The sequence below is a fragment of the Leopardus geoffroyi genome, chromosome A1, assembly GCF_018350155.1.
Source record: "Leopardus geoffroyi isolate Oge1 chromosome A1, O.geoffroyi_Oge1_pat1.0, whole genome shotgun sequence".
Lineage (NCBI taxonomy): Eukaryota > Metazoa > Chordata > Mammalia > Carnivora > Felidae > Leopardus > Leopardus geoffroyi.
The window spans coordinates 155584183-155597232 of record NC_059326.1 but is presented as its reverse complement, the minus strand read 5'-3'; the positions used below and the strand labels follow the sequence as shown (position 1 = coordinate 155597232).

Genomic DNA, 13050 nt, shown 5'->3' with positions numbered 1-13050 from the left:
TGGGGCCGAGCCGAGCCTACCCCAGCTGCCTGCTTAGCTCCATGCGGAGCACCAGCCACCCAAGAGGTGACATGAGCTGCTGGGGGCAACCAAGGTGCCCTGCCCTCTCCCTGCCCACCCCAGCCCATGCAGAGCCTGATCCCCTGCATTTACAAAACCAAGGCAGCGTCTTGGGTTTAGGAAATACATCTAGACAACTTTGTAATGGACCTTAAAAGTTTTCACCTCACCTCCCCATTCTAATAATAATTGCAGTGAAAATTAATTGGAGGGTTCTCTTGCACTTATGACATCTGTCAAGTAACCAGACACATGGGTTTTGCTAAATTCTTTTATTTTTGTTTAAATTTTCACTTCAATTTTAATTCTTGAAGAACAGCCTCGACAACATATATCGCACTCATTATAAGAAGCAAAGGGTTATATCAAAAATTATTAGTATAGAATCACAGGAAATCTGGTTTGGAACCAGAAAAAAATACAAAACAGATATAGATACATAGACACAGGACAATTTTTTATAATTATTTGGAAAATGTTATTTTCCCCTAATTCTTGTTTCCTTTTTTTATGTGCATACGATGTTTAAATTTTACAAAAAAATGAAAATAAAGACTAGTATTTTACAAAATGAATAACAATGTTTGGGGTGTGTGTGTGTTTGTGTGTGCGTGTGTGTGTGTGTTTCTACATAGAATTCAGTCCACTTCCATGTGTGTTGTTTTTCTGTACAGAATATATCCACATCCGTCCACAATAAATCCTGGAAGGTCCATTAGTCTCCTTCTGTTTTATTAAAATTCTCATGGTCCTCTCTTCAAATTTTTTTTTCCTTTTCTCACCAGACACAAGGTCCTTTTTCTTTCCTTTCCAACTTGTTCACAGATCTGATCCTAAAGAGAGTCTCTTTTTCTCCTGGTTTGCAGCTCGGGTTGCATTCCTGCAGGGTGGGCTGCTCCTGTTGGCCCAGCCCACCTCCCCCCTGCCTGGCTGCACCCTGCAACAGCCACCTGATGTCCCCGAAGCTTTGGAGTCCATGGCCCCCGCCGGTCCTCTGAGTCTCTAGGGGGGTGGGGGCAGGTGGGAAGCGCCCAAGGTCTAGGAGCACTGGATGGACATGTAAGGCCAGTTGAAGCTGCTCCCAGACAGTAACATATCCCGGATGAGAGTTTCGATGGGGGTTTTACCTACCAAACGGACGAAGAAGAGCTGCTCGATGACCGAGGAGGACACGGTACGCAGGGAGGGCAGTCGCAGTAGGAGTTTGCCGAAGCGGCTGGGCTGGTTAGGGTACTGGCTCCTCACATACTCCTCCAGTGCACACTGCGACTTCTCTTGCAGGCTCTCGATATGGGCGGCATCCGACAGGCCACAGGCATCTGCCCGAGCAGCCACAAGAAGGAGACACAAGGGGAGAGGATACACAGGTTAGTGAACAGCAAAGGCACAAACAAGCCATTCAATTTTTTTTAAGTTGGTAAAAGAGGGAAAAAGAAAGAGAAGGGAAAAGAAAAAAAAAAATCTTCCTCTCCATACCTTCCCAATCCTTCCTCACCATTCCCCCCACTCAGACCCCAGTACAAATAAAAATAAATCAAACCCCCATCAAGCCTAGGGGAGCTGGAGACAGAAGCACACACATGCAGAGGCAGCAACCTCTCTAGTCTCTTTGTTTTTCCTCTTTCACCTTTGGATTAAATAATGTACGATGCTGGAGCCATGTTTGCTGTGCGTAGCAACCTGTCCTCCGCCTGCAGGGGTGCATCTTTCCGCTGTGCTCATTAAAGTGAGGACTTTTGCCCCTTTTGCCCCTGATTTCAGGGTGTTCAGAAGCCCTGAAGAAATATGTAGCCTGGAGGTAGTTCTTACAGGCTTCTTGGAGTCCTCCCTCTCAAACCCAAATGACCCCAACCAAAATCTTCAAGGAGAACCTAGATTGTATAGTGAACAAACGCATGGGAGGGGGAAGGAGTCATGGGCTGGCATTGCATGGAATCAGATCAAGCCCATGCTTTAGCACTATAGGATTTGAGATCCACTATCTATGCAAGCAAGAACTCTGCAGCAAATCCTTGGTGAGGGTGTATACTTCTATCTGTGCTTTAGATCAAGTAATTGAAAATTGGTCACATCTCTGTAAGCTGTATAATAATCAGGAGGAATATGGCTCAGTTACTCCAGGCTGCAGGAAGGAGACATCTTCAGCGATCAGACACAAAGCTGGGCTAGAGGCAGCTGCTGTTGCTGTTTCCAAACTGGGAGCTGGGGAGTTTAGGGGGGATTTGGGGAGATGGGCTTCCTGTTGCAGGACCAAGGGGAAAAAGGCACTTGCACACAATGACAGCATCTCAAAACCTGTGTGTTTATCTCATATCAACCAAGGCTCCTCACGGTCTCCTAAAAATATTTCAAGACAGCAGTTTATACTATATCAACTAACTAACTAAAGGCGAAGAAATGGAAGAGAAGGGGGAATTAGAGGAATGAAGTGAAAGCTTACTCTCTGAGTTCAAACACCCATGTTATTTCTTGTATTAATAATAAATATTTTAAAAACAGGAAGATCACAGAGGAGCCCTTAGCCAGTCAGGAGGTTGACTAGAGATCAAAGGCAGAGTTTGCTAATATATAGATCTGGGAAGAAACTCATGCATGGCAATGCCCCCAAAAGGACGTTATATAATTGTGAATGGGTAAGTGTGACCCTAAGAAGTCACAGCAAATGATTCAAAGTGAAACCTGTGTCTGCTGAGTTCCTCAGCTTTATGTCTTTATATTTCAAGAATTGGGATGTACAAAGCATTCTAACACCTTCATCTACAAGGCAATGGCCTTGAGCAAAAATACAAATAAAACCAGTGCTAATTCAAGAACTTCTAAGGCAGGTCCCCTCTGACCCCAGATCCAGAATGGGTTCCTCTCAGATGTCTAATTACTCCAGCCAGCCACTTGGGTGCATCCACACTGGCCTGACTGGGGAAGCCAGTGAGATTTTTATGGCTAGAAGGGCGAGGGCAGAAGCACTTTGGGGCTTCATTGCTTAGAGAGGGGACCCTGAGGTCTGCCCTTGGTCCTGATTGCTAACCTGGCCCTGCTGAAAGGCCACTATGCAGACTCATATTTACATATATCTTGCTTTACATGCATTATCTGCCCATTATGCCACAGGATCCCTTTCAGCCTTAGACAATGCAGGATGAAAAAGACCCACTGATACCCCAGCAGATTTTTTTTCTTTTAATCACCCATATGGCATTCCCTCAGGTCTGTAAAATATTTATCTGATATTTACAATTAGGGCCCCCAGAGTGCAAGGACACTACTCTTCTCCCAGCTATGCCACTCCAAAAGAGAGAAGCCCAGGAAAGGCTTACTTGGGCCCTGTGCTGGCTGCTTGGATTTCTTTCCTCCTCTGAAGGCAGAATGCCTGTAGCTGGGCCTGGCTGCCAGGTGCCAGCCGGCCAGCTCTGTGGCCTCTCTCCAGCAGGAGTCCTACTTCAGGCCTGGATTCCCACTCTAGATATTCATTCCCTCTCTGGATATTCCTGCAACAGGATCCCCCCCAACTATGGATAGATAGTGTGAGCTCTCAGATCGATTGGGTGGTTGTGGTAGCAACGCTGGGTGAGCAGGGGGTGTAACGCAGTACATACTTAGACCCCAGGAGATATACCCAAGATAAGAAAAGGGGGTAGAAACGTACAAAATCAATGTCTCACTTTTTATATGGTAGTGTCAATATTTCTCCTAAAGTATATGGGAAAGAAATTATGTAAATAAATAACCATTACTGCTCAGGCCCTCCCGGCTTAGCCTTTGTAGTGCAGAGAATGTATTTCATGTTGTGCATTCAGAAGAGTTTAGTGTTCAGGAAATATAGATGTAATCAGCTGCCATAACTAGAAATCAAAGTTATTATTGTGGTGAAAATGGATTTATTGTATTTATGTTAACTAGATGGCTCCTTTCAGAGGAGGTCCCATTTATTTGAGGGAACATTTAGGTGTATGAATTAATGAATTTTTTAAAAAAGTAAGTTCAGGTCATGACCTAGTCCTTGGATGCTGTCCAGAATATTAAGGATTAAGCATACCATCCGGAGGCCAAATGTGAAAACCACCACAGGGAACCCCCGTGCCAGCTTCAAATACTTAGCCGGAGCAAACCTCGTTGGACAATATGTCTAAAACTGTCTTTTCCATCATTCAAAGTTTGCTTAAAAGTTGGATGACTTTGAGAAGGCTTCCCATGAATTCCCTTCTGGCTAGCAATCAAAACAAGTTTAGTCAAAAGTGGAAATGTGTTGTATGGAGGAGGGGGGTGAATTACTACTGACAGCTCCATTTCCATTTTCAGATATTCTGCTTGCAATTTCCAACAAAATAATGTTATTGTTCGCTTCTCAGCCTCCTTTGCACCTTGAAGACTTTGTTCAAGTAACTTCTTCGGGAAAACTTTTTAAAAAGGAACACTTTTCACGGGGATGTTTTAGGATGGCAAGTTGAAAGAAAAGCATGAATAATTCCACAATCCTCCCTGCAGCCAGCACGGTCCTTGCCTCTCTCTGGGAAAGGGCAGGAGATCAGAAAAGTCAAGGGAGTTCAAAGAACCTTAGTAGGGGACAAGGGAAAGGGAGGAAAGATCTTTCCTGAGAAGACCTCTGTCCAGCTCCAAGTCACATTTCTGCTTCAAGACACCTCACTGGATGAGATTTTTAAAACCCCAGCTTCCCCGACACTGGCTTGCTTCCTGATTAATTTGGCTAAAGAGCTGGGTAGTAGAGAGCCAGCCAGGCCCCAGGCCTGCCAGAGCTAAAGCAGCCCGGTTGCTGCTTCCCAGGCTCTTTGTCACTTTTGAAAAACACGTTTCCATCAAGAAGACTTATTAAGATAAAATGCATTCAAACACTGAGGAGGCTATTCAATAAATCTTCCATTTGTTTTAAGGTTTGCACTTTATCCTCTTGCAAAGAATAACTCCCTCTCCCACTAGCAGACCTGCATTTGCACTGAAAGTAAAAGGGGGGCAGTCCAAGTCCATGGCTCTGGCCACCCTGCATACAAATGAGATGCTCTTGTCTAAATAAATTATCTGCTGTTCAGATCGATATTAATACTACATTTGCTACATTACAATATTGTGCAAATTTAAGAGTCATTTTAATACAATGTAAATACGATTCTTCACGCATGAAAGCCAGGAAATATTGATAGATTATACCATTGCTTACTGTTCAACAAGGCCTTGGGAAAGGGGTTTTGCCATCTCTGCTCAGGAATGGTTTTAATTTGGCCTTTGGAGGTCCTGGCTCTAGGATAGATTTATTAGGATGGTTTATTTGTTCTCTGAATGGAGAAATTAAAAACAATAGTGCCAATAATGGGGGTAAAGCTGCAGCTAACCCTACTCACAGTGGGCAAGGCCGGAGACCCAATCTGAGCAGCTCTGTTCCCCACCAGCCTCTTTTCTGGCTTTGTTTATATTTCCCCCCATTACCTGCTGTCCCGGGTGTTTATATGTTTCCCTCTTGCAGGTTACAATAATAAAAAGCGGGCAGTGTTCTCAGAGGCTCAGACTAGAGCCTTCAAAGGCAACGTTAATGCACTTTCCTGGAAGTTAATTTGAACCATCTATCATAAGAGAAATTGTTAACATGCATGTTACCACCACCTACATTTAATTTGATATTTTTAAGGCACTCTGTTAAATTTCCAATGTTCATGTGTTTTGCATGGCTATGAGATTTATCTCTGGGGCGGGAATCCTCCCATACTTGCGGGATCTACAGTGTTCCTTTTGTTTTTTATCTTTCTTGTTTAGATTGAAACCGTTTTTTACGACCCTCAATAACCTCAGCAACTGCAAACATGAATGGTTTCCGATAAGGGAAAATCAGGCAGCAATAAAGCGGGATTATTTATGATTTATTTGCGCGTATTCTTCTCTTTCCACCTATGTGTGTATCTCTCTGTGTCGGGAAACTCATCCAGGGAGCTTGCCACACAGAGGAGAAAGCCACATTCCCACGTTCTCTTCCTTCCCTCTCCTCCCCCAGAAACACTAAGCGCTGGCGCACACACACGCACACGCTCATCGCACACACATACACACCGCACACTCGCGCAGCCAGACAGATCCAACACCCCCCACGCACACACGAGACGCGCACCCGCCGCCGCCGCCGCCGCCGCCGCCGCAGCCCCTCGTGGGGGTCCAGGCCCCCAGGCCGGGCCGCCCGCCGCCCGCATCCCAGCCGCCTCGGCTCCCGCACCGCCGCGTTCCCAAGATGGCAGCGGCGCCACGGGCCGCGTCCGGGCGCGGGGGCCGCAAGTCCCGGCCGGGCCCAAGGTCTGGCGAGGGCCGGCCAGGCCCGCGCGGCGACGCGGCGTAGGAGGCCGGGCCCCGCGGAGCGCGGCCTACTGTCGCTCCCGGCGCGGCCTGCCCGCCCAGCGGCCACAGCCTCACCTGACGTGAACAGCACGATGGCTTTGAGGCAGCTGTACTCGGCTGAGTCGACGTGCAGCGCCTTGAGCTTCTCCACCTGCTCCTGGAAGATGCGGATGTGGTCCATGAAGGCCACGACGCGGTCTGCGGACATGGGCGAGGCGTGCAGGCCGGCGGCGGCCAGCAGCGGCGCCACGTGCAGCGGCATGGAGCACTGGGCCGCGTTGAGCACGAACAGCTCGCTCCAGGTGAGGCGCAGCAGGGACACTTGGTCGGTGATCTGCAGATCCGGGAAGAAGGGGATGTTTCGGGCCCACTCGACGGCGCTGAAGAGCAGGCGCGCGGCCAGCTCGCAGATGTTCTCGATGCCCATGATGTTGTTGGGCTGCATGCATTGGCTGCCGTAGCGCGACGTGGGGTAGGGTTCCGCGCGCAGCAGCAGCGAGATGTAGCCGGACAGGTAGCAGTGGCCGTTGAGGGGGTCCCCGTTGGTGAGTGCGTACTGGCCTGGATTGGGTTGGGTTGGAGGCATTCTTCCTCGCTGAACCGCTGACAAAAAGAAAGAGAGAAAAGAGGCAATGTGCATCCAGGGGGCTTGCGAACATCGGCGTGCCGCAGCGCACCCGACACAATGCGGAGGCTCTTTCTGCAGCCACAGGCGCCCGGTGCATCTTCTCTCGCGCTCGCTCTCACTCACAGCCCACACCCGGAGGAAATCTGGGGTGAGGGCCTCCAGCTCCGCGGCTCAATTTGCCCAGCCATCGCCTGCGCCCCTGGCCACCCCAACCCTGCCAGAACTAGGCCTGACCTCAGGGCCCCCAGCCCGGCATGGTCAAGAAAGCGCACCCAACCCCTTCACCACCAAGGTGTAACACTCAGGTTAATGAAATACCACTCACCCCTCCAGAATGAAACAAATCAAAGTAAAGCAAAAACAAACAAAAAAGAACAGGCGAACACCAGAGAAAGGTTGTGGTTCTAGGCAAATGCCTAGCCGCCTCTTCATTTGCAAGCAAGCAGTGTTTTGCTCAAAATGTTTCCATATTCTCCCCAAATGCTATAGAATTATCCTTAAAATAGATACAAGTTACATAACCACTTACAACTTTTGAATAGAAAACAAGTACCCTGCACCCCTCCCCATGTCCCCTCCTCCCCTTCGCCCCACACAAAGTTCACTCTTAAAAGCAACAGAAAATTGAAAATTTTCAAGAAAAAAGTTGAACTTACAGTAGCCAAACATTATTGAAAAAAGTGGGAAATAGAATTAATGTCTGTCCTGTGAGGTGCCACTGCAACCTGCAGCCAGCTTTTGCCCAGTGAATGCACGAGCTTGCAACTGCAAAAACACTGGATTCATTAACCATCTGAATGCAAAACGTAAGCATGCTTTGAGTTCTTAAAGCTGACCAAAGTTTTTTTTTTTTTTTTTTTTTAATGTGTATGTTTTACTTCAACAGTGCCAGCGCTTTAAATTGCCATGTAAACAAAGACAACTTTAGGAAAAGTTAGGGCTACTGAACTCTCCCCCCAACAAATTAATATAGATATGTCCATGTACACATAGCTGTCTTATTTCAAGTTGTGCACTATTTTCTTAAGTTTGCTTTGATTCTAATTTTAATGCAAGCCCCAATGCAATTTAAGCTCTTGAAACATAACAGCTAGAATACTTTTTTCTAATTATAGTTTTGAACTTGGCAGTTATTTTTCAATTAAATGAGAGCACAATTCAGTTTTTTTTTTTTTTCAGATGCCTACAAAATCTCCCTGGAGCTGGAAATGAAGTCGTCATATTTGCCTGCTCCTTGAGATCTGAAGGAATTCAATTTCTTTTCTTGTGGCATATAAAATATAATTTTAAAGTCAATTACAAGAAGGAGTAATCTGCATTCTGCAAAATTGACTGGTTCGCTAATTTGACTATAAGACATCTTTAATGATTGTCAGGAGATAAACTTTAACTGTAAACGGCTAAGTATATTTATAAGAAAAGTGCTGCATCTCCTGCCACATGAACATGAAGCATATCTAAATACAACATCAAAAGTTGTGTTAAAAGAAACCAAACCCATACAACACAGGGATTAAATGAAGGGGAAGCTCATGCCAGCTGCAGTCTATGCATTATAGCCAAATCAGAAGGATCGGTAACTGCCGTTGTAAATTGTAATTTGTATGCAGTATTTAAGCAGAGGGTGGAGTTTGATGAAGAAATAAAACGAGTATCATGCTTTTAAAAAAATGACACAACTATGAAAGGACGGTTCAGTCACAAACTTTCCTTTCAAAGTAGAGGGGTGAAAACAAGGCCACAGCTCTGGAGGAGGCGGCCCCAGCTCGGTGAAGAGGAGAGGGAACCAGTGAACAGGCCAGAAGCCCCCCTTCCCCCCTAATTAGACCTACAAGTGCAATAAATCTCACTCCTCTTTTTCCAAGCTAAGCTTCCAAAAGGATGATGCAGCAGTGAATCTATGGTTCTGGGTACTCCAGTCCCCAGCCCTCCCCAATTTTAAATAAAGGGTATGAAGAGGTGGAGGGGAAAGTGGAATGAAAAACACAGAAAAGAGTTTTCTGGGGGAAATAAGCACCCCCTCCCCAAGTTCATGCCAGCACAGCCCGCAAGCACCCTCACGCACACGCGGGAAAGGGACACACACCGAGCACATCCAAGACAGAGGAAGGAAGGGGATTTTCAGCCACAGCTCACGATCCCAGGGACACAATCCTGAGCAGGCAGCGGGAGGGGTGGAGGAGCCGGGGAGAGGAGCGCAGGCCGGGAGGGGGAGGCAGCGGCAGCGAGCTTGGTGGTGGGGGGGGGGGTGACGCCGGGGGTGGAAGGCAGCGGGGACAGGGGAAGCTGGGACGGGGCAGGGACCGCAGGAGCTCCAGTCCCATACAGCAGCCACCCCCGCGAGAGAAAGAAAGAGGGCCGGGGAGGCGGGCGAAGCTCAGGGAAAGAAGCAGAGAAGAAATATTCACCTTCCCGCCTCATGCCCACTTTGAGGCACTTCTTGAGGCGGCAGTATTGGCACTGGTTGCGGTGGTGCTGGTCGATGGGACAGTTCCTGTTGGCACGGCATGTGTAAGTTAAGTTCCTGCGGACGCTCCTCTTGAAGAAACTTTTGCAGCCCTCGCAGGTGAATTGGCCGTAGTGCTTGCCGCTCGACTTGTCCCCGCACACCACGCACTCGATGTGCTGCTGGCTCTGGCCCGAGCCGGGCGGGCCCTGGCCCTTGTCCCCTGCCGTGCCGGGGGTGGCGGGCGCTCCGGGCTGGCCCGGGGTCTGCGGCGTGTGCGGCGCGCCCGAGCCCGCCTGCTGCTGCTGCTCGCCACCGCCGCCGCCGCCGCCGCGGGCCGCTTGCGCTGCGGGGTTGGGGCCGCCGGGGTTGCCCCCGGCCACGTCGTCCTGCGGATCTCGCCAGCTGCTAACTACCATTGCCATATCTTTGGGCCCGGGGAGCGCTGGGGGGAGCCGAGCTGCTCGCCGAGGGCCGTGGGGCGCGCGGGCGCGCTGGGAGGGGAAGGGGAAGGGGAAGGGGGGAGGGGGAGGGGGCGGGGGGCCCGCCGGGCGCCCCGGGGTCGCGGGAGCCGAGCCCGAGCCGGGCACCGGCCGCTGCCTCCGCCGCCGCCGCCGCTGCCGCCGCTACTGCCTCGGCCGCCCCGCTGCTGCTGCGCGCCCGCCCGCCCTGCTGGCGTTTTGTTGTGGTTCCTGCTGTTTTCTTTCTCTCTTTTTGCAGCCCCCCCAGGCTCTCAGGCTCCCCCCCCCAACACCCCTGCTCCCCTCGCCCGCTCCCCCCGCGCTCCGATCCTGGGGGGGCCACGCTCTCCTTTCCCCCCCCTCCCCACCCCCCCCCACGGAGCAAGCTCCCTTCTCTCGCTTTTTTCTTCTTCCCCAAGTTGCAAAATCAGAAATGGCACAGGCGGCAGCCGGGAGCGGCGCGGGGCGCAGCGCCGGGGGCGGCGGGCATGGGCCACGGCGCGCGCACACACTCGCCCTCCGCCTCGCCCGCACCCCCGCGCACACACACACTCTCACACACACTCGCTCACCCGCGCCGGGCGCCCGCCCGCCCGCCGGCCGCTCGGGCTACACGCTGCGCGCCGGCTGAGGCGACATAGAGGAAGCCGGCGAGGGCGGCGGCGGCGGCGGCGGCGGCGGAGGAGGAGGAGGCGGAGGAGGAGGAGGAGGAGGAGGAGGTCGCGGCTGCAGGCGCCGCTGGAGTCGCCGCCTCAGCTGCAGCGGCGAGCGCCGCTGGAGGAGCCGGGGCCCGGGCCGGAGTCCGAGCTGGAGTCGGGGCCGCAGCCGGAGCGCGAGCTCGGGTCGGGGCCGCCCGCGCCGCCGCGGCTGTCCCGGCGGGAGCCCTCGCTGGGCTCTGGATTGAGGGGAGCGCGGTGAACCGAGCAGGGCGCGGGGCGAGGCTGCAGGCGGCGATCAGGGCGCGTTGGTGTCGGGGGGCCAGGTCCAGGGCTGGACGCAGCCAGCCATTCAGGAAGGCAGCGCTGGAGAGAGGGAGGCAGCCGGCGAGGAGGATCACACACTTTGCTCTTTTTGTTGTGCCGGTGGCGCCGGGTTCTCGCTGCCTTCTTCTTTCGGGAGGTGACGGAGAGGGAGAAAAATACGAGATAATTCACGCCGGCGACGAATTCACAGCAAAATCGAAAAAATAAAAATCAGAAGAAAAAGAATTTCAATTAAAAAAAAAGCGAGAGACATCCAAAGTAGGTCGAATAAATAATCCTCTTCTTTTCCTCTTTCTTGCTCCTTCTTCTGCTTCTTCTGCTATAACACACAGAGCTAGTTAAAAAAACCCTGGAGATCGCCCAAAAATGTTCTTTTTTTAGTATTTTAAATAAGTGCTCTTCAGCCGGGAACCAACACCCTCCCTCCAAAAAAAAATCATATATGTATAAAATAACGATAAGAAGAATACGAAGGGGGTGCCTCCTCCTCCTTTTTTTTTTTTTTTTTAAAGTTTAGCCCTCTCTCTTCTGCAGGAATGGAGTAAAAGACAAGGAGGAGGGAGAAAAAGAGAAAGAAGAAGAATACAAGGGAAACAACTAATAGAATATGTAAGAAAAGAAAAGGGAGAGAGGAGAGGGAAGAAAAGAGAGAAAGAGATTGAGAGAGATTGAGAGAGAGGCGGAGGAGGAGGAGAAGAGAGAGAGAAGAGAGAGAGGAGAGAGAGAGAGAGAGAGAGAGAGGAGAGAGAGAGAGAGAGAGACCCCAAAATTGAATGCGTTTAAACGGGAGGACTCGCAGAGCAATGTTTCCGAAAGGGGGATCTGCGCGAATGTCTGTATATAGTGAACTTTGACACTACTATTGAAACTGACACGTTTCTATGGAGATCGCTGCCTTATATGGAGCTCGTGTCAAGGAGCCAAGAGAAGGGCTGCTGGCAACTGATAATCAAAGGCGACTGACTGGTCAGAGCCCTGAATCGGGGGGGAGAGAAAATGGGAGCCTAAGGTTAGCCAAGCCTCCCGCACGCCATTGGTTGGAGAGCCCCTCCCCCCCTCCTCTTTTTCTTTCTTTCTTTTTTTTTTTTTTTCCCCCTCCCTCTTAGCTACCTACTGACGGGGATGGTGAGGGGAGGAGGAGGGAAAGTGGGGGGGGGGTGTGCTTCTGACAAGCGCAATTTACATTGAGATCGCCCTGCGCTGCTATTTACTCTGAGACCTGATTAGTATGGGTCGTCTATGGTCACACACACACACACACACGCACACGAACACTAGAGGGGGAAGGGATGGCGAGGGGGAGAAAGCCTTGTAATGGGTAAAAGAGAATTAGAAGGAAATTATTTTGATTTCTTCTGAAAAGTTTTTAAAATTAGGTTTTATGAGCGTGAAGACAGTGTCGTTGAATATGTTAGGGAAATTTTTAATGGGAATTAAACTCTCACCATTTTAATGATTCATGAAATATACTGGGTTTGAATTGTTTTCTTCGTTCGCATATATAAGCATAATCCAAGTGTGGATTCTGCTCATTTTATATCGTTTTAAGAAACAAAGTAAGGACTTCCTATTTTTTGGCCCAAAGTATATAATGGTTTTAAAGGTTTAATTATGACAAAACACACTCCTGGAATATGCAGCTATTGCCACAAAATCAATCTGAATCAACGGTTCCTATTCATCCCATGATGATTTTAAAAATAAACTTTACAATCAGTCTGGGTTTTCCTTTCTTTTCTCCTCTTTGGTATTCTCAGGCAGTTCCAAACTTCAAACAACGCTTAAATAATTATTAATAAAACAGTAGTAAGTCCTCATGGGGGGGGGGCGGTTAGTGCGGTTAAGTCAGAGTCCTAGGAAAAGAGGAAAGGGGAGAGCGACCGACAAGGGAAAATGGGAGATGGGGAGAGGTGGGGGAGAGGGGAGTGGGGAGAGGACGAGGGGGGAGCTGCAGGGGAGAGGGAGGAGAGCGGGAGAGCGGGAGGGAGAGCGAGAGGGAGGGAAGGCGAGGGAAAGAGAGACAGAGAGAGACAGAGCGCGCGAGAGAGGACAGAGGGGAGAGGGGGAAGGAGGGGGAGAGAGTGAGAGAGAGAGAGAGAGAGAGACCGAGGAGGGAGGGATGGGGAGAGAGAAGAGAAGAGA

The 13050-nt window shown here is 50.1% G+C and overlaps 1 protein-coding gene across 3 annotated transcripts; it reads right to left on the bottom strand.

The window, feature by feature from the left end:
* Window positions 1–317: 317 nt before the first annotated feature.
* On the bottom strand, window positions 318–10207 carry NR2F1 (nuclear receptor subfamily 2 group F member 1). 3 transcript variants are annotated; one of them, XM_045497949.1, is made up of 3 exons: window positions 9427–10207; window positions 6466–6993; window positions 318–1379 (listed from the first exon to the last, which is right to left on the bottom strand). In XM_045497949.1, exons 1-3 carry the CDS (start codon window positions 9887–9889, stop codon window positions 1099–1101), a joined length of 1272 nt encoding a protein of 423 aa, XP_045353905.1. In that variant the 5' UTR covers window positions 9890–10207; the 3' UTR covers window positions 318–1098. The 3 variants fall into 3 exon arrangements, with proteins under 3 accessions (XP_045353905.1, XP_045353914.1, XP_045353924.1); XM_045497958.1 differs by having other exon boundaries at window positions 6466–6990; XM_045497968.1 differs by lacking the exon at window positions 9427–10207 and adding an exon at window positions 7675–7787.
* Between the last annotated feature and the right edge of the window lie 2843 nt (window positions 10208–13050).